The sequence below is a fragment of the Sarcophilus harrisii genome, chromosome 2 (genome assembly GCF_902635505.1).
Source record: "Sarcophilus harrisii chromosome 2, mSarHar1.11, whole genome shotgun sequence".
NCBI classification, from domain to species: domain Eukaryota; kingdom Metazoa; phylum Chordata; class Mammalia; order Dasyuromorphia; family Dasyuridae; genus Sarcophilus; species Sarcophilus harrisii.
The window spans coordinates 325,774,797-325,795,121 of NC_045427.1; the positions used below are offsets into that span (position 1 = coordinate 325,774,797).

The window sequence follows — 20,325 nt, forward strand, 5'->3', positions numbered from 1 at the left end:
ATATTAGGACTGATCAACTCAGGAGAAGCAAAATTACTGTTCTGGTTATTATGTGCAGCTCTCAGACCTTCTAAGTAGCAAAGTGCTGTGAATTTCCTTCCTGTACCACAAAATATCCACCTCAAATAAGACTTGATAATTCACAGAACAGCTTGAACATTCCACTTTGTCTCCATCTGACATTTAGCAGTGCTCTGTCTTTATATAATGTTTACTTCAGCAACAACAGTCTACATTCAATTTAATTCAGTTGAATTCAGCTATTATTAAGTACCTACTATGTTGTGTGGGATAGTAGTGATCACAAAAACAGAGACTCAGAGTAAGAAAAAGCAAAAAGGGATTTATTACTTCTCACAAGAAAGGGCATTCCCCCATCTGACAAGGTGTTTGTCAGTGAAAGGAGTAAAACACTAGATTAAATAGCCTGAAATCAGAAGCCCCCACTTCTCCAGCTTGGCCTTTTCTCCTATTGTTTGGGGGAGTCCAGGCTTACATTCTAATCATCTAAACCAGAAACAAAAAAATAAATTGACTTTAAAAGAGGTATTGAAATGCTAATTAATAAGAGGTGATGGGAAACAGAAAGAGAGAAACACCTGCAACTTTTTTTTTTAGCTATAGCTTTATTTGCTATTATCAAGTATCAAGTCACATTTAAGGTGTAGTTTAAGATTATATTCCCATGAGAGTGTCTTTACTCAGTTAATTTCACACATATACAAGCTACCCAGATATATATCCACACATATACATACACAAATAATAAACACTTTCTGTCCTCAAGAAGCTTGGGGGTTAGGGGCAAGGTATACAACATGAATTCAGATATAATACACAATAGGGAGAGACCAAGGAGCTGTCAAATTTTGAGGAATGTGTGTGAGATGGGTGCTAGACCCCTTTCCCAAATTAATTAATCAGAGACATCTTCAGGTACGAAAAAAAAAGCAAATAAACACCTGGGAGCCATCTCAATTCCCACCATGTATTCATGAACCTAGTCAGCTGGAAGTAGAATACCCGGTTAAATAGGAGAAGACCCAAGCCTTTTCACTGGATATAACCATCCTTGAGCAATAGTCGCCAATGTTATCTGCTTCCTGTCGCTTCCTGTAACTTCACTAACTTCCTGCATCCCAGGATTCACGGCCTGGGAACAGGGATCATGTCTCAAACTAGTCTCAAACTTGAGAAAACTTCATCCCATCAGTCTCAAAGGAAGAAGAGAAAATCAGTACATTAGAGAAGCATTCACCAAGAAGGCAGAACCTGAGCTTTGGAATCAGATAAAGATAAAGGCAAAGATAAAGAAGAAGTACCTTCTAGCCATGAAGCATCACTCAAAGCAAGAATTAGAAATCCAGTCTGGTTGAAGCATAGATAGGGTAGTGTGAAATAACTGGAAGTATATGTTGGAACCAAATTGTAGAGGCTACATAATTTTGTTTTAGCACAAAAATAAAGGGAAGCAAGGAAGGAAATAAGCATTTACTAAGTGCCTCCTAGGGCCATGAATTGTGCTAAATATTTTTAAAATATCATCTCATTTTATCCTCATAGCAACTCTGAGACGTTGATGCTATTAAAATTTTCATTTACAGTTGAGAACACTGATACAAACAGAAGTTAAGTGAGTTGCCCAGCATCACAAACTGGACTTTAATTCAGCTTTTCCTGATTCCAGGATCAGCACTCTATCCACTGCACCACCTACCTACCTCTAAAAAGGAACTACTAAAGATTTTTGAGTGGAGGGATGATGTTTTCTTTTCATAATTTTGACTTAGAAAAATAATTTAGAAGAGCTTTGTGAAATTTGTGGAGAGACTAATGGGTTGGACACTAATTAGAAGAATATTACAGTAGAAATTAAGATAGATTTGAACAATCTGAACTACATTAATGGCAATGTAAACAGATGAGATTCTAGATGCAAGAGATGTTGTAGAAGTAGAAACAATAAAACTTAGAACTGACTGATTACAAGTGATGTAGGTAAGGACAGAAACAAAGAGGGGTTAGCAGTTACAAACCCTTGTGACTGGGCAGATGATGATATTCTCTCTTTTATTTTTTAATTAATTAATTAATTTATTTTTTAATTTATTTTATTTTTTTATTTAATAGCCTTTTATTTACAGGATATATGCATGGATAACTTTACAGCGTTAACAATTGCCAAACCTCTTGTTCCAATTTTTCACCTCTTACTCCCCACCCCCTCCCCCAGATGGCAGGATGACCAGTAGATGTTAAATATATTAAGATATAAATTAGATAAACAATAAGTATACATGACCAAAACGTTATTTTGCTTACAAAAAGAATCAGACTCTGAAATATTGTACAATTAGCTTGTGAAGGAAATCAAAAATGCAGGTGGGCATAAATATGGGGATTGGGAATTCAATGTGATGGTTTTTAGTAGATGATGATATTCTCAACAATAAGCAAGAAAATTAGAATGTTTTCCAATAGAATGAAAGGTCTTTGAGGACAGGAATTGTTTCATTTTTGTCTTGCTATCTCCAATCCTTACCAAAGAGTCTTGCATATGGTAATTTCCTCAAAAACATTTTTTTATTGAAAAAGCAGTGGGTTTAGGCTTTGAGGTTAGCTTAATTCAGTTTGGAACATGTGGGGTTCAAGTTGCTGAGAGTACATCTAAATGGATTTGTGAAACTGAAGTTTCACTGGAGAGAATCATACCTTTGATCTTGCCACCACTCTGACAACTAACATTGCTAATACTCTGGTACAGGCCCTCATCTCTCACCTCTGGATGACTATGACATTCAGCCATTGAATGGATTTTCCTAAAGCACAGGTCCAACCATGTCACCCCCACAAACAATAAACTGCAGTCATTCCATTCCATAGCACTTCAATGAATGTGTTTTCATTCATGTGAGCAGAGCTTGCAATCGTGCAGACGGTTCCAGCATTGCTGCCTCTGCCCTATGCCTATAGTCAATATCCTCCCATAAACTTTCACCGTGGAACCATACAGTGACCTCTTCTTCTTGAATCCTTGGCATAAAATAGACATTTTTATGTCATTCAGACTGTCCATAGGTACTTAATTTGATGAAATGGATTAGTTTGAATTTGAATTTGAATTGAATTGAATTGTGTCCAGAAGACAAGCACAGGAAATAAGGTCAAAAGTTTCAGGAAGGGGGAGGATATAAGAATCCACTAAGCACTAAGTGTTTACAAAATTAAGTTTTGTAAATTACAAATTACAAATTGTAAATTACAAAATTAAGTTTGTAAACTAAGTGTTTACAAACCTCTCACATGAAAATCAAGTAACAGAGGAACTGAAAAGCAGCTATTAGATTTAGCAATTAAGGAGAGATGTAAATAAATTAAAAAATAAATAAATAAATGAATGAATGAATAAACAAACAAATAAATAAAAGAGAGAAAATTATGAAAACCTCACTAGCTTGTCATTTTGAAAACAGATTAACTTTTATTAAAATGTAACAATTTATAATTACAGTCAAATGTGATAAGAAGCAAAACATTCCCTTTTGCAATAAACCTCTCTATATAAATGAATTACTTACAAATATGTGGTACACTGAATCCAGGTTTCATATTAAAAAATAAAAATACATAGTGTGCAATTTGTGAACATATGCTTACACATTTCTATTGTAGAGAAGTTTACATCGTACTCAACAGATAGAGCACTGAACTTGGAGTCAAGAAGACCTTTACACACTTCCTAGCTGTGAGACCCTGTGCCATTTACTCTCAAGAGTGAGCTTCAGTTTGTTCATGTGTGAAGTGGAGCACCTAGTGGAGCACATAATGAGAACACTCAACTCACTGTGGTGAAGCTCAAATTAAATAGCAAATGTAAAGGTAGACAGTCAGTTGAAAAAGAATTGCTTTGGTAACTTGGCTGGAGGCTCTCCTTTATGCTGAAAGATTTTCAAATATCTCTGGTTCTGAAACCATGTGCTGATTTATAGAAGATCCACAGAACATGAACAAACCCCTCAACCAATCCAAACAGATTACTCCTCATTGAAATAAATGCTTTTTGATTGATTGATGTCCAAGCCTTGCTCACATTTCTGATTAATTCTGCTACTTGTGTTCTTACCTATTGAATGAGTCACCAATGGAGACTCCAGCCAAGGCCTTCCAAGCTGATTCCTTCTCAGTTAAGTAGAGTAGGATTCAGTCATCCGCCACCATTGCATATATGTAAAATGCTTTGAAAACCTTAATGTGCTAGATAATTATTAACCACAAGTTAGAAATGGGGAATGGATCTTTCATTTCATTGCAACAAGGAACTCCCAGGAAAGAAGATTCCCTTCAACAAAGCAGATTGACATTTTGCTATCTAACTCAAATGGAAATGATCCACTAAACCATACATAAGGTACCTCCTGGGTACAAATTAAATTAATATTATCTGTTTTATTACATTTTAATCTGGCATTATTACGATTTAATCTGGCAGCACTCTGGAGTGTTGTAGATAGCAGTCCTCATGGCATGTGTTTGATACCTCTGACTGGAACATTAGAGGGAATCACATGACCTGTTTGTAAGAGAACCTAGGTCTTACTCACTCCTAAGCCTGCACTCGCCACCATGCCATGAAACCGTGATCTTGACTTTTCAATTAGTTAAAAATTATTTTTTCTATCTCAAAGTGGCCAACTCATTTTGTAAAATGCATGTGCGGGTAAAATTAATGAATGAATAGCAATGTAATAACATAGACAATTTTCCTTATGCAGCTATTTGCATAATAAAGAGCATAATTCACTGTTGGTATTTGACATGGCAAGAACTGAGCATAAAATCTAGCATTATGAAAGTCTGTGAAATAATAGAATGGAGTGGGAAGAGCACTTAATATGGAGCTGGGGGACTAAGTTCAAATCCTGTCCCTCCTTCATTCCCTGTGTGATTTTAGACAAATCACTTTTTCTGAGCCTCATTTCCTCAAGTATAAAATGGTTTCTTCTAGCACTAAATCTTATGGATGATGCCTATGGCATGAAGAACATCATGACCTGAATTTACCCACTGCTTTGGTGGACTGCCTTGATTCTGCAAGGCAGTCACCCTCAAAGAACTTATCCCTTCCCACTCCAACAGCCACTTAATTCAGTAGGTGGGATCTTCCCTGTTTGGAAAGACTACGTCCAGAGGCCTATTTCTGTTTCCCTATTCTTGTTCTAATAATTTAAGTTATCAGACTCCTTTCTCTCATAGGATTAAAAATACAGGTTTCTGGAATTGCTTTTCCTGAAAACATTTAATTGAAATATTGGACTTTTGTCTGAGCATATTCGCATCTATTTTTAAAATGTTTTAACTTATTGACCACTATTAGTCATGAGAACAAACCCAAAAATGTGAAATAGTTTTAGAAAGAAATTTCTTTACTCATTTGATAGAAGAGGAAAGCTAGAAGGAGGCTCCCTCCTCCAGGTTCTTGAAGGTTTACTTTATGTATTTTTCTGAATACCAACACATGAACCACACATATCATTTAAACTATTTGATGGAGAAAGAAGTTCCCAAGCAAGGTCAGTCAAGGTGTATATCAGTAAACATAAACATGCAGACTTGGGGAACACAGAACACAAGCATTGGATGAACCAAAGATCTAGGTAGGATCCAAGCATTCCTTGTAGCCAACTGACTTTCCCAGGAGCATCAGAGGTCAACCTGACCCCAACAGTAAGCTTTTGGATTAGATAATTCCAGCTACATAAGACTAGGTTCAAACAATATAAATAAATAAGGTTTTCTGAACAGTATACATAGTAAAATATTTCCCTAAATCAATCCTAAAAGATATGAAATTCATGCCCCCCAATTTTTTTTTTTCTATTTTGTTTAACAGCTTATGTTTGGCAATCTAGACTTCATGTCCATATTTCATTTAGGATGTTGGCCATCCATCATGTTATATATCTTTATTTCATAGCTGTTTTTAGGCATTAAGATGAAGTACTGCAGAGAATACATTTGGGATAGCTATCCAGATATAAATTTCTTTGAGTATTTATGTTCCCAAGAAATTAAGTTTTTAAAAGAAGATAGCCTCACTAAATTATAACTTTTATAAGCAAGATAAATGAAATACATTCATTCTTTCTTTTCTTTTTTATTTTAATAAAACTTGAAATTATAGCTATTTTTTTCATATTTGCAGGACTATCTCAAGCAGGTGCTGGACATTGATCTTCATGCACAGATCCATTTCGGCAGGGTTTTTATGAAACCAGGGTATGACATTTTTCTTGTGTCACAAAATATATATATATATATACATATATATAATATGAATTTTGACTTGCTGGAGACTTTTTAATTGAAAATTATGATATATGACACTTTAATAATATGTCTCTTTCCTTCTAAGATATTCACAGAACATTTAGCACAAAAATAATTACTACCTAAAATTGGTATTAATGTACAAATAAAACCAAGCAGGTTTTCTTCCTCAGAGCTTTAGGGTAACTAGGGCTTTACCTGAAGTCACTAAAACTTAGGGAAAATCATTCTTCAGCTGCAGAGAAACAACTGAGTTTAGATCTTAGTTAGCAAGAAAAATTTGCTAAATTAAGAAACCATTATACTTGTAGTATACTGTTTCACCCAAGAGAAGCAGCTTCTCCATTAGCCTTCTGGGATCTCTCTTCACCATCAGGGGCCAAAAGTCTAAAAATCTCCTTCCCTCAATTAACTGAATTTGTTTTAAAAAGTAGATTTGAAGGGCATATTTAATTCTCTCTACAGAGGAACATTTGTAATTTGTCTCAAAAAAGAAATGATAAGTATGTTTATATTGCCTCTGAACTTCCTTATGAATGAGTAATAGCACTAAAAAATAAAGCAAAGCAACTTTTCTAGACCACTTCTCACTCAGCCTCCAAGGTAATTTAAGTTCTCATCACTTCACATCTCCATTACTACAGTAGTTGTTGGATTCGTTTCCTACAAAGTCAATCCTATGGAAGAACTTTTTCTCCCCTTACAATTCTCATACCTATTTTCCTCTTTCTTCTTGTCCTTTTTTCCCCACCCAGCCTTTCATGCCTTCCAAGGAAAGAAAGAATAAAGTTTGCATGTCATATTTAATGTAATTATTTAAGCCTTGGACTTTTCCCCATAAACAGTAACCACTTTGTTGTTCCATTGTATCTGACTCTTTGAGACTCCCTCCCCCCCACTCCCCCCATTTGGGGTTTTCTGGGCAAAGATACCTCAGTGGTTTGCTGTTTTTTTTTTTTTTTTTTTTTTCTCTAGCTCAGTTTACAGATGAGGAAACTGAAGCAAATAGGGTGAAGTATCTTGACCAGGAGGTCAGATTTGTAGTTCAGATCTTCCTGACTTCAAGCTCTGCTCTCTAGTCACTATACAACCCAGCTGCCTCCAAAATAACCAATCAGAAGGACTAATGGGCCGACTGTAGCTGAAGGTCTACAACCAGTGACAAATCCCTAAGAGTTGTCTCATACCCAAGTTATTGAAAGGAACAGATAAAAAAAAAAAAATTCTCCAAATCATCCCTCAACCCCACTATCTAAAAGCTTAATGTCCTATTCAAGAGTCCTTGGGCCCAATTTATGGAGAAAAGGTATTAGGGTGATTTTAACCCTATTCCATATACTTTTATACTACCTTATATCTCATTTAAATGGGCATAACATGACTATTGTCTTGGGGAAATCCCTGAAAGTGTGAGAGCAAAGTAAGGAGGGAATTGAAAAGTGTTGATATTCTCATAAGTGAATAAATATATGGAAAAATATTAAAATATTATTCATTGCAACCTAGGCTAAGTTGAGGGATGATTTCTTCCTCTTTACCATTTACTAAACAACACTGTTATTTTTATACTTAATACATTTGCCTATTTTCTCATCATTTACCATTGTATCTATCAACCACAAACCTTGGATTACCACCACTATCCCTATCCTCCCACACCCTCCACCAAGTACTTTTTGTGTTTCTATATATTTCTAAGCATCTATTCACTAAAAACCCTCAGTTTCAAGAATTCTGCAGGCTTAATAGTTTGAATATAATAAACAAATGGTTAATCATCCTTATAGCATGTACAATTGAAACTATTAAATTGCTCAAAGTTATTGGGGGGGTTTTTATCTAGAAAATAAGTTATGTAAAAAAAGCTAAAACTAGGATTAATATGGTTAAGGAAAATACTAGAAACTAAAAACTGCCCCTGGAGCAAGCAGCATGAAAATAGCCTCATCCTAGTCCACCATCTGGTAGTTTTCTATTTCTGGTTAGCTAGTTCCTAGAGTCTGTTCTTTCTACCCTACTCCAAATTTAGCATTTTGGTACAAAATACTGGTTATCTCAGCCTAGTTATGGTTCTGATACAGGGCAGCATGATGTAGTGAAAAGAGTTCTGGCTATGTAGTCAGACAATCACAATTCACATTCTGAATCTGTTACTCGCTACTTGTGTGCTTTGCTAGGGCTGCTAGGTGATAATGGTTCTGCCAGACCTGGAGTTAGGAAGATTCATCTTCCAGAGTTCAAGTCTGATCTCAGATACTTCCTAGTTGTATGACTCTAGACAAATCATTTAATCCAGTTTGTCTCAGTTTCCTCATCTGTGTAAAACAAACTGGAAAAAAAAAATGACAAACGATGTTTGTATGTTTGCCAAGAAAACCCCAAATGGAATCACAAAGGGTTGGACACAATTGAACCATAAAATCTTGGTTAAGTCACTTAATAACTTTGCTTTTCCGTTTCTTTCTGTGTAAAATAAAAGATTTCTTTTAAACTCTTAGGAATAGCTGGGTGGTGCAATGGATAGAGCACTGACCCTGAAGCCAGGAGGACCTGAGTTCAATTGTGGCCGCAGCTGTTGTGTGATTCTGGGCAAGTCACCTAACCCCAACTGCCTTGCCAAAAAAAAAAAGTTTAAATTTCAGCTCCTACACTCTCCTTCTGTTGTTGTAGGAACAATGTGAGAAATTCAACCTTTTCTTTGTAATAATTACAACTTGCATTAGCTAGCACTTTAATTTCCAAATCTTTATATACATTATTTCATTTGATCCTCACAATAGTCCTTATAAATTTTGAAGAACAAATATTATTTTCCTTTTGCAGATGATATCATTTATAGTGACTTGCCCAGAGTATCACATAGCTAGTATATGGCATAGCCCATACTCAAAACCAAGTCTTCTTAAGTTCAGTGCTCTTTCAATGAAACACATGTTTGGTTATAAACAACTACTGCTGCATTTTTGGGCAGCCCAGACATGGAAGTCAAGTTTCTCCTCTATGACTGAGACCTTATTGTTATTGTTACTGGGAACGTGAGATTGGCAGTAGGAGCTCTCTAAAGTTCCTTTTATAGGGATCAAGGTTTGTTTTTTGTCAAATTATGACTACAGTGAAGTTGGAGTGCAGTTGAGTTGAGTAATAATGGACGTTTGAGAACAAGGTTCCTTTTATCTTGATACATTGTCACTCAGACCAATTATAGGATGATCATAGTTTTAAGGGACCTTAGCAACTACTGAGTTCAACTTACTCTTCTTACAAATGAAGAAACTGAAGCTAAATAATTTGGAACTTTGTGACACAAGTCCAGGGTCTTATCTACCCAGGCCCCACCCTGTCACTCATTCCTACTGAGAAGAATATTTGTTTTAGATAAATATTAATTATTTTACCATGGCTATTCAAGCTTTTCTTTAGTTTTTGCCAGTTTGATTAATTATGCAAAGGACATTCCAAGTGAATCTCAATGCACTTCTTATTGACCACAAAAATGAATTGATATGTTCTCTTCCCAATGTAAAGTATGCAAACATCTTCCTTACTTTTACTGGAGAATTAGAGATTAAAAATTCTCATAACCTCTCTGCTACTTAAATTAGGTATTCTTCTTCTTCTTCTTTCTCCATTATTCATTATTCAGGGTTTTTGTGGATTTCTGGGGCTTATCTGTCCTAAATAGTTATTCTTCTTCTCTGGAGTCATAATACCCAGTTTGTGAATTCAGTCATTTACATGCATGCTTATCCTAGTATGACTACTAGAGAGAATAGACTTATGAGCTGAAAAGTACCAAGGAACTTGCTTCCTAAAGATAACCAGAAAATAATTGCCATTTAGCCACAGCATTTTTAAGATAAGACACTTATTTGGTAATGACATTTTTTTGTGTTAAATGGATTTTGTTAAAGTGAATTGGTTGCAACCCATTTTTAGCCTTCAGATTCATAAATGACACAAAGCTGAAACCCAGACTCTCCAAAGTGAATAGCGAGGGAGAAGAAATGATCCCTTTGTCTGTAGGAAAAGGGAGAAGGAAGTATTTGTCCCAGATCAGCTCCATCCAGTTCCTGGATCTTTGTGGATGATGTTTTGTTTTGGTGATCAGCTTGGGAATTTAGGTGGCCTCCTTAAAGACTTTGGAATGTGGAGAGAATTAAGAAGAATTTAAGCACAATTGCTACTTGATAGCAAGACTAAAAGCAGCATTAAAATTTTTGGGAAAGTTCTTTCCACCCACCACAGGCAATTATATTGTTTCATTTTGGAATGAATGTAATGTAGACAGAAGCCTATTCTCAGGCCCTTTATGCAAGATTATTTCTGTACAAGATTCTTTACACTATTTCCTCTTCTTAACGTACTGGTTCTAACAAGTTTGGATATCTCTTTCTCAAGCCTGTAGCAGATTAGAAGCAGCCAAAGACAGGCCCCAGACTGTAGTGAAAAGTGTCAATAGATATCCAAACTTCAAGAAAAGAGGTAGCAAAACTGTAACTCAGAAAGCACAGGGATCTGAGGTCATTTAGAGTAGAGATCACTGCAGTGACCTATGATGACCTCCCAATATTATTGAAAAGTAGAATAACTGATGTTCATAATAATAATCTTGAGCCATCAAATTGGAAACCAATAACCCATTTTGACACATTCTTTAAAAAAAAAAAAAAAAGTAAAATGATCTTCAGTATTATGTGAGTAAGAAATCAGGAAGACATATAATATATCTTAGTAAGAGCCCACAGTTATATAGTGCTTTATATTTTACAAAGGGATTTCATTTTCAGATCATCAAAGCTGTGTTCCAAGCATTGTGCTAGGTCAGTAAATAAGATACAATACATAATGTTTCTCAAGGAACTTTCCTTTAACCTGGGGAGTACAATCCTCAATTTCAAGATATTTCGGTAAAGGGGGCTCAGATTGATACTGAAGTGAGTCACCTTAAGAACAATCATACAGCTAGTTCAAAGGAGTCAAACAGCCAGCAGATATTCATCAGAGACAGACCCCAATCAAATCCATTTCTTTTCTTGTTGTGTTGTATCATCTCTTAATATATATGATACCAATTTTAGAAAGATTTCCACTTATAGTTAAAACAAAGGAAAAAAAATGGCAAGAATTTATGAGATAAACCTTAAGTGTCCTGATTAGTTTAGGATTATTATAATGGAATTTTACCTTCAAGACAAACAAAGAAAGAGTCCAGCATAAAAAAAATTAATTTAAAATTTTTTAACTTAAAAAAATTAAAAATAAAATAAATTTTAAAATTAAAAAAATAGAAAAAAGTTTTTTGAAGATTTTTGTTAATTTAATAAAAGATGAAAAAAAAAAGCTCTACAGCACTGAGTAGTGAGCTGGAAGATATATGAGCTCAGAAGAGTAAAGAATTGAATCATTAAAAGAGTAGAATAAACTTTGGAATTTGTAGTTACCCATTTGTATGGCAAGCAAACTAAAGGAAGGGAAATGACATACTAAAAAAGAAGAGCTTAGACGCTTAAGAAAGATATTAAAAAGAAGTGTCCTTAAATTCTTGTTAAATACTTTAGTATTTCAAGGGGCTATAAGAAAGATCAATAAAGTATTTCAAATATGTGATCATTTATATGTGTTATACTGCTATAACCAAAGTATCTCAAAATTTACTTCAATTATACATTTTATATCTAATTTATAAAAACATCTTCATTTCTCTCTAGCCTGCCAACAACATTTGCAACCTTGGACATTGATGGAGTAAGAAAAATAATCTTTGCACTACCAGGTAAGAAAAATATAATTTCTGTGGCTTTCTGAAAAAGGGACAGAAATGTTTTGTAATCTCCCACTTAAATCTTTTGAGCATATTCTAGATGCTACCTCTTTTTGGCCACTTAGTCTTCAGTGTCAGAGAGAGCTGGTGGATGATGACTATGAGTAAATCAGATGACCTCTGAGTTTCTTTATGGTTCTAAAATGCTGTGATTCTAGAATAATATTATTCCACTTCTACAACTCTGAAGACCCTGGATCCATGGATTCTGTGCAAATACAGAGACAAAAAGGAAACAGTCCCTGCCCTCAAGGAGTTTACAGTCTAGCTAAGGAAGAAATGTACATATAAAATTATAGATAAAATTGAGAATGGGGAAGGAAGGCACAGGGAGCTAGGGGAATCAATAAAGTTTCCAGAAGCTATCACTTAAGCTGAGCCTTGAGGGAGTGAAGAAATTTAAGATTCTGAAGAGTTGAAGAGGGAATGTTTTCTAGGCATGTAAAACACTAGAGCAGGAGATGAGTGTCACAGATGAAGAAAAGAAAGAAGGACAGTTTGTCTGGATATTAGAAGACCACGGTGGAGAAAAGCTGGGATCAGAAAGTCTAGTCTGAGGACCCGAAATCTTCTCCTTTCACAGCAATGCTTTCTGCGACCCACATGCCCATCCCAGAATGTCTCACAGATAATACATTTATCATATTTAATTGATTTACAGTCTCATAGTTAACCATATAACCAAAGATACATTAACTGAGGGGCTGTTGGCAGTAACTTGGAAATTGTCTCCCCCAAAATACACAACAAGGAATTCAAACTGTTACTACAGTTTGAAATGTTCTCTGCTCATCCCTAATGAACCAAAAGAGGGCAGCAGTACCTCGCATCTGAAATTTTGAAGAAAGCAAGGGCACTATCCTCCAAAGCTAGCTAGCTTTATATCTGTTTTCCTCATTGCCAAACAGAATCTTTATCAGTCTTTATGATTTTTTTTAAACAATTCATTTTAAAATGGAGATAGACTCTCTGTTGATTAAAGGTTTTCTGGGTTTTTCAAGAAGTTTCACTCTTCTATTTCAGGATAAAAGGAAAAGTATAGCTACAAACATTTTTGTACATGTGGGTCCTTTTCCTTCATGGTTGATTTCTTTGGGATATACAGACCTAGTACTGGCAATTTTATGATCTTTTGGGTATGACGCCAGATGACTCTCCAAAATGTTTGGATACCCACCTCCTTAACGGCTCTTACATCTATCCTCTTCTCTCTAATCACACTATATTCATTTCTCAACCCTTCATCACCTCTTTCTGGGACAGTTATAATAAATGCCTAACTGGCCTCTGTTTTGCCCTCTCTAAATGATCCATCATACAAATACCAAATTGATATTCCTAAAGGACAGGTCTAAGTATGTTACTCCCCTGCTCACGAAGCTTCATTGGCTTCCCATTGCCTTCAAGATAAATTGCAAGCTCCTTTGGTAGACATTTGAAAGCACTTCACAATCTATCTTCAGCCTATCTTTCCAGACTAATTACTCCTTGTCCTATCCAACTAACTCTGTACATGATATTCTATTTGTTCAGTATCCAGAATCATCTTTTCTCTTCACCTTTACCACTTGGAACCACTATTTCCCTCCAACATTCAGGCCAAGCAGTAGAAAGCTAGGTTGGCTGGAGGACAAAAGAATAATCAGCTCAGTTTGGGATATATTAACTTCTCTGTCTCTAGTCCCTCCCCTTCTTTAATCCATCCTTCACACATTTGACAGAATAATCTTCCTAATGCACAAGCCTTGTCAGAAACCACACACGCCTTCCAGATGCCTTTAAGATAAAGTATAAAATCCTTAGCCTGTCATTTTAAACTATCCAAAATTTATCTCCATCCAGCCTTTCTATTTTTCACATGCATTCTGAGTTCAACCAGACTGAGCTATTAACTACTTCTCAATCTTGACTTCCCATTTTATACTTGCATCCATTTATGCACTATATGTACCATGTGTGTACTCTTTATCTCTAACTTAAAATTCTTTCTTTAAGGCTCTACTAACATTCTAGTCTTCTCAATCTCTTCCCACCCTAAAAAGCTTTTCTCTTTCTTCTCAAATTTTTGCAAAGTACCCTAGTTAGATTTCTTCTTTGTTTCCATCACATTCTATATTATGTAACACTTCTGGGATCTCACCAATAGACTGTAAATTCCTTGGGGCAGGGTTTAGTTTGTTTTCCATTTGTATATCTCAGGTGTTCAATACAGTGCTGTAACTCACTGTAAGCACTTAATTAATGTTTGTTGAACTGAATTTTAGGTCTGGGCAGATAGTGGGAAAATGTCCAGCAATCAGTTGTAGAGCCTTAAAGGTTTCCAGTTTCTTTTCTTTAAAGAGCCTTATGAAGAAAAACTTAAAAAAAAAAAAAAAAAACCAGATCTTACTCCTACCATTATAACTAGTTGTGTTAAGGTATGGGAAAATATCAGAATCATAGAATCAAATTATTTTTGAGCTTGAAGGAACCTTAGAAACTATCTAGTCCAAACTATTTAGAAACTGAGTCACAGAGAGGTCAAGTAATTTAACCATGGTCACATAGTTAGTTAAAAACAAAGAAAAGACTCGAAAGATATTCTTTTGACTTTCAGTCCACTGTACTATACTGGTTTCCTTCTGAGAGGAAATTCTTCTTAAATAATTACATTTTCTTTCCTCAGTTCCTCTTTCTAATTTTAAAAGAATTTGATAGTATTATAGACTCCCTTATTTGTCTGTAGTATAAAGGATATGTAATCAAGGAAATGCATGGGAGTGATACATGTGATCACGTGATAGGTGATACAGTGGATAGAGCACCAGTCCTGAGTTCCAATTTGGCCTCAGACATGTAACACTTTCCTAGCTGTGTGACCCTGGACAAGTCACTTAACCCCAATTGTCTTAGCAAAAAAAAAAAAAAAAAAGGAAATGCACGATTAAAAAATGTCATAGACTGATCTTGTGGTTAAGATTGAGAGCTAACAGAAAGATAAATTGAATCATTGACTGGTACCTACAAAATATATAAAGACTCAAAGGAAACACCATGTTAGGGTGGACCCACCATGGAAAAGATAGAAAAAGGTACAGTCTGTACCCATGAAGGAATTTTTTCATGAGTGACGTCATGACAGTAAAGTATTGAAGAAATTGTATGAGCATTCAGAACAACTGGAGTTGCTATATAATGTCTACCATTTTATATAATCACTTTTATATTAGGATCCTTTTTTCAATTTGAGGTGCTTCTGATGTAGGAATGGCTAGAGATCAGTCAATTTTAGGTCACTCCAGTTAAACTTCAGCACTTTAGAGTTTTCAAAGCTCTTACCTCAAAATAGCTCCAGGAGGAGGTTTTGTAAACCAAAAAAAAAATTGAAAATCTAATAGTAAGGACATTAATTGGGAAACATTTCTTTGTTTATACTATGACTAATTGGTTTTATTTTTCAGGAAATCCTGTGTCCGCTGTGGTCACCTGCAATCTCTTTGTTGTCCCAGCACTAAGGAAGATGCAGGGAATCCTGGATCCTCGACCAACAATTATCAAAGCCAGGGTAATATTTTCTAGTTATAGCAAACAAACAGACAGACAAAAAACCCCTAAACTCTAAAGATCCATTTTTTTTCAGCTGTCTAAAACTACTTGGAGTGTTAAGTTTTTACAAACAAGGGAGGAAAATGTAAATTTGGAAAAAGTCAGTCTCTTCTGCTCTCCTTCCACATTCTCTTCTGAAGTCATCCTTGTCTCCAGGAGAGAATAATTGTCATATAACTGAAAGCCAACAAAGAACCTCTAAAAACTAAAAATTAAGAATGGATGTTAAGGGAGCAATTACACTGCCAAGAAAAAGTCCAGGGCATGGTAGGCACTATCCTGAACACAAACTGACAAAGCATTTGAATCAAACTTTTTCCCTTGGTATAAAAGCCTAGTATTGTAGCTATATTTACATAGATATGTGCCCTCCCACTTACCCTAGACTTATCTCAGTGATTCTGTTATGGTTAAGGCATTCTGCAAGATACTGAGGATACAGAGATAAGTAAGTCCCTGCTGTCAATGAACTATCACTCAACAGATAAGAAAAAATATATAAGAAAAAGACTGATGACAAATAAGGAAAGATGCCTGTAAAGGATTTTAAAGAATGATACTAATATAGGAAAATAACACTAAAGTTATTTGGAATAAGTTTAATTTTTCCTTTCCTTCATCCACCAAAAGAATGCAAACAAAATTTGATTATGTTCCTACATTTTTCTTACTCTGTAACAAAAATCTTTTTTTAAATGGACAAACTATAAGACCAAAGACAGATATGGCAACAGAATGTTGAATTTGGAAAGAAACTTAAAGGGTACCGAATCCAACCCATGCCTTAAGAAGGAGTGCTCTCTAAAATATTCCTGAACAGTGGTTATCCAACTTATGCTGAAGAAATCCTTCCTTAATGCACATATTAATTGTATCTATATTCTATTGCATTTTTACTTTTCTTAAATATTTTCAAATTACAATTTAATCTGATTTGGCTGCATTTGGGAGTATGTTTGACATCTCTGCTATGGAATCGTATTCACAGAAAAGTTTGCCTTTTCCCCTCTCATAACAATGATGACCTTGATACATGTATAGATTGTGCTCAAAAATATGTTACATAGAGGGGGAAGTAGTCATATAATACTGAAATTATTGACATTCTTTCTGCTACTTTTTTCTTGGTGATGATAAAGTCAAAAAATTTTCCCATGTCTACCTCCAGTATAGCCAAATATTTTATTATCATCTGAACTTTATATAATGTGAAGGAAAAGAAAGAACTGCTTGGTGTTCTTTAAAACATTTTATCTAGGACTAACATTGCAAAATTTAAGAATTTTAGGCTTTAGAAATAGTCTAAGTGGCTCTTTTCTTTTTTTTTTTCTTTTTTTTTTTATTTAATAGCCTTTTATTTACAGGATATATGCATGGGTAACTTTACAACATTAACAATTGCCAAACCTCTTGTTCCAATTTTTCACCTCTTACCCTCCCACCCCCTCCCCTAGATGGCAGGATGACCAGTAGATGTTAAATATATTAAAATATAAATTAGATACACAATAAGTATACATGACCAAAACGTTATTTTGCTGTACAAAAAGAATCAGACTCTGAAATATTGTACAATTAGCTTGTGAAGGAAATCAAAAATGCAGGTGTGCATAAATATAGGGATTGGGAATTCAATGTAATGGTTTTTAGTCATCTCCCAGAGTTCTTTTTCTGGGCATAGCTAGTTCAGTTCATTAATGCTCCATTAGAAATGATTTGGTTGATCTCGTTGCTGAGGATGGCCTGGTCCATCAGAACTGGTCATCATATAGTATTGTTGTTGAAGTATATAATGATCTCCTGGTCCTGCTCATTTCACTCAGCATCAGTTCGTGTAAGTCTCTCCAGGCCTTTCTGAAATCATCCTGTTGGTCATTTCTTACAGAACAGTAATATTCCATAATATTCATATACCACAATTTATTCAGCCATTCTCCAACTGATGGACATCCATTCAGTTTCCAGTTTTTAGCCACTACAAAAAGGGCTGCTAAGTGGCTCTTTTCAACAATGAGATGATTCAGACTAGTTCCAATGATCTTGTGATGAAGAAAGCCATCTTCGCCCAGAGGGAGGACTGTGAGAACTGACGATGGACCACAACATAGCATTCTCACTCTTTTTGTTGTTTGCTTGCATTTTATTTTCTTTGTCATTTTTTCCCCTTTTTGACTTGATTCTTTTTATGCAGCAAGGTATAAATATGTATGCATATATTGGATTTAACATATATTTTTACCATGTTTAACATATATTGGATTACTTGCTTTCTAGGAGAGGGGATGGGAGGGAGAAGGGGGAAAATTGGAACACAAGGTTTTACAAGGATTAATGTTGAAAAATTATCTGTGCATATCTTTTGAAAATTAAAAAGCTTTAATTAAAAAAAAAAGAAAATTATACATAAAAAAGAAATAGTATAAAACTGAAAAATGAAGAGAATGATAGTTTGTGGAAAAGGGCTTTTTCTTCTTTAAGTCAGATACTTAACTTTTACCATGTCAATACATTTCCACATATGGAGTGAAAGTCCAACAAGGAGTTCAGGGTAGTCATTTAGACTTTTTTTTTTGTTTTGTTTTGTTTTTTTTGTTAACTATATAGCCTTTTCCCCCCTTAGTTTGAGATCAATAACTAAAAATAAACAAATAAAATTCAACAAAAAGCAGAAAAATACTCTGACCAACTAGAGCATATTAACTAAGCAACTTATTCACTATTTAAACATCATATTAAATTTAGGAAACAAGAAAAATTCTGTTACTGACAAGAGAATACTAATCAGAATTTTCTGGCACAAGCAAAGCTTCAGGAATCCTTTTGTGCTTTACTTACATCAATACCTACAATTTCTCTTTTTTTGAGATTGACATTTGTAGCTACATTCCATTAGGCAAAACTGGCTAGATGGGCTCCTTAAATCATACTGATGTTCTATACATTGTTTCCAATTTCCTGTCAGTTAATGGGAATGCAAAACTTGGTCCAAGAATCCATCAAATTCCTGTCTCCCACAGAGCCATATCACTCTGTCTGCCAGCAAGCCTCATCAACTTGGACATTTACATCTTAAACACCATCCCTAACTTAGTTTAACAAGCATTTTTAACCACTGCAATCACCCCAGTCTTTTCACTGGCACACAATCACATCCTCAGTATCCAGTCATTTCATTTTGCTTTTAAAAGTGTAAATTTTACAATCTCACCTTTCTAAGTGATCAGGGAGGCCAGTCATTGACAAACGGCAAAGGAATGCCAGCCTTAATTTGAGGTCTGGTCTTACTCTGCCGATTCTGGCCCTCCCTGACGCCTCCGTGCGAAGGCCCTGCTCTCCACCTCAGCCCCAGAGGCCTTTGAAGCTGCACGTTGTTTTCATAGGCTGGACCAGGTTTCATTGGAAGATCAGCCATTTGGTGCTGCAGTGTTTTACAGGATGCCCACATGGAGCCTTCCTTTTGCCTGTTTGTTTCTCTGATTGATCATGGTTAGAACTGAAGAAGCATTTTCCTCCTTCTCCAAGGATCTTACATTCATTCTTTAGAGAATTACACCTTTTTAATTATACAAAATACAATGTAAGAATAGGTACTGGACAGTGATAATTTTATTAATATAGAATTTCCAGATAAGGGTATGTCTTCTATCAGTGCTTGTCAGCAACCTCTTTGCGATTTTAATCCTGGAGAGTTGCTTGGAGCAGAGGAGCAGAGGATGGTTCAGCATCTTGTGCAAGGTCCCATAACCGAGAATCAGAGGTGAGCCCTGAATGCTGAGCTCTGGGACCACCTTTGTAGTCCCTGTGGCTGGGGGCCAGGCTCTATGGGTACAGAATGAAAACAAGTAAGAAGAAAACAGAAAAGGCCTCTGGGAGAAGTTGATGCTTCAGCTGAGCTTTGAAGGAAACTAGGGCTTTTGTGAGGCAAAGGTGAGGAGGGAGTGTGTTCTCCTCAGGGTCTGCCTGTGCAAGGTGTGTAGCTGGCAATCCATGAAGTAAAGCTGTGTATAGCAATCCTGGAAAGGTAAGTTTTCAAGCAGAAAGGAATCAGGATTGCCACTCCCTACGAGAATCTCTTTCCTTATTATTCTTCCAGAATACACAGAGCTCTGTACACTGTAAACACACAACAAATACTTTGTGACTGATACAAACATGAAACATATACAATCTGAACTTGAACTTACATACAAACTCATAATTATAAAATCTTATATGATAAGCTCAGCCTTTACTAAGATCCTATTAGTTACAAGGCAATACTTTGCCAAATAGTTCTATTAAAGGCAATTTAGATTTATTTTTTAAGGGACAAATTTTGAAAGGCAGACGTTGCCATCCTATCAGGCAGCATAAAGGAATGCTGAGGTATATTTGAAAAATGGAATGTTCCTGAAGAATAAAATAGAATGGCCAGTATGTGAAACTGTTTCAAAGTTTCCTCATAAGTTTGAGGCAGATACTTCACAAGAGCTTCTGTGAAAGACCAGTAATATCAGTGTGATCATTGTTGCAGACTTGAGCAGGCTTTTATTCCCAATGTGGATAATAGAATGATCATTCTATTTGAAATTAGAAAGGACCTTTGAAATCAT

General features: G+C 35.4%; 1 protein-coding gene across 13 annotated transcripts in view; it reads left to right on the forward strand.

The window, feature by feature from the left end:
• Positions 1–20,325, forward strand: part of GPHN (gephyrin) — a 751,804-nt gene that overhangs the window by 719,250 nt on the left and 12,229 nt on the right. For 12 of the 13 annotated variants that reach the window (XM_031952740.1, XM_031952743.1, XM_031952746.1 and 9 more), the window contains 3 exons: positions 6,203–6,276; positions 12,036–12,100; positions 15,589–15,692. In XM_031952740.1, the coding sequence (XP_031808600.1) occupies positions 6,203–6,276; positions 12,036–12,100; positions 15,589–15,692 (243 nt within the window). Of the gene's footprint in view, positions 1–6,202; positions 6,277–12,035; positions 12,101–15,588; positions 15,693–20,325 lie in introns of those variants that run through there. The other variant, XM_031952754.1, reaches the window with a different exon arrangement.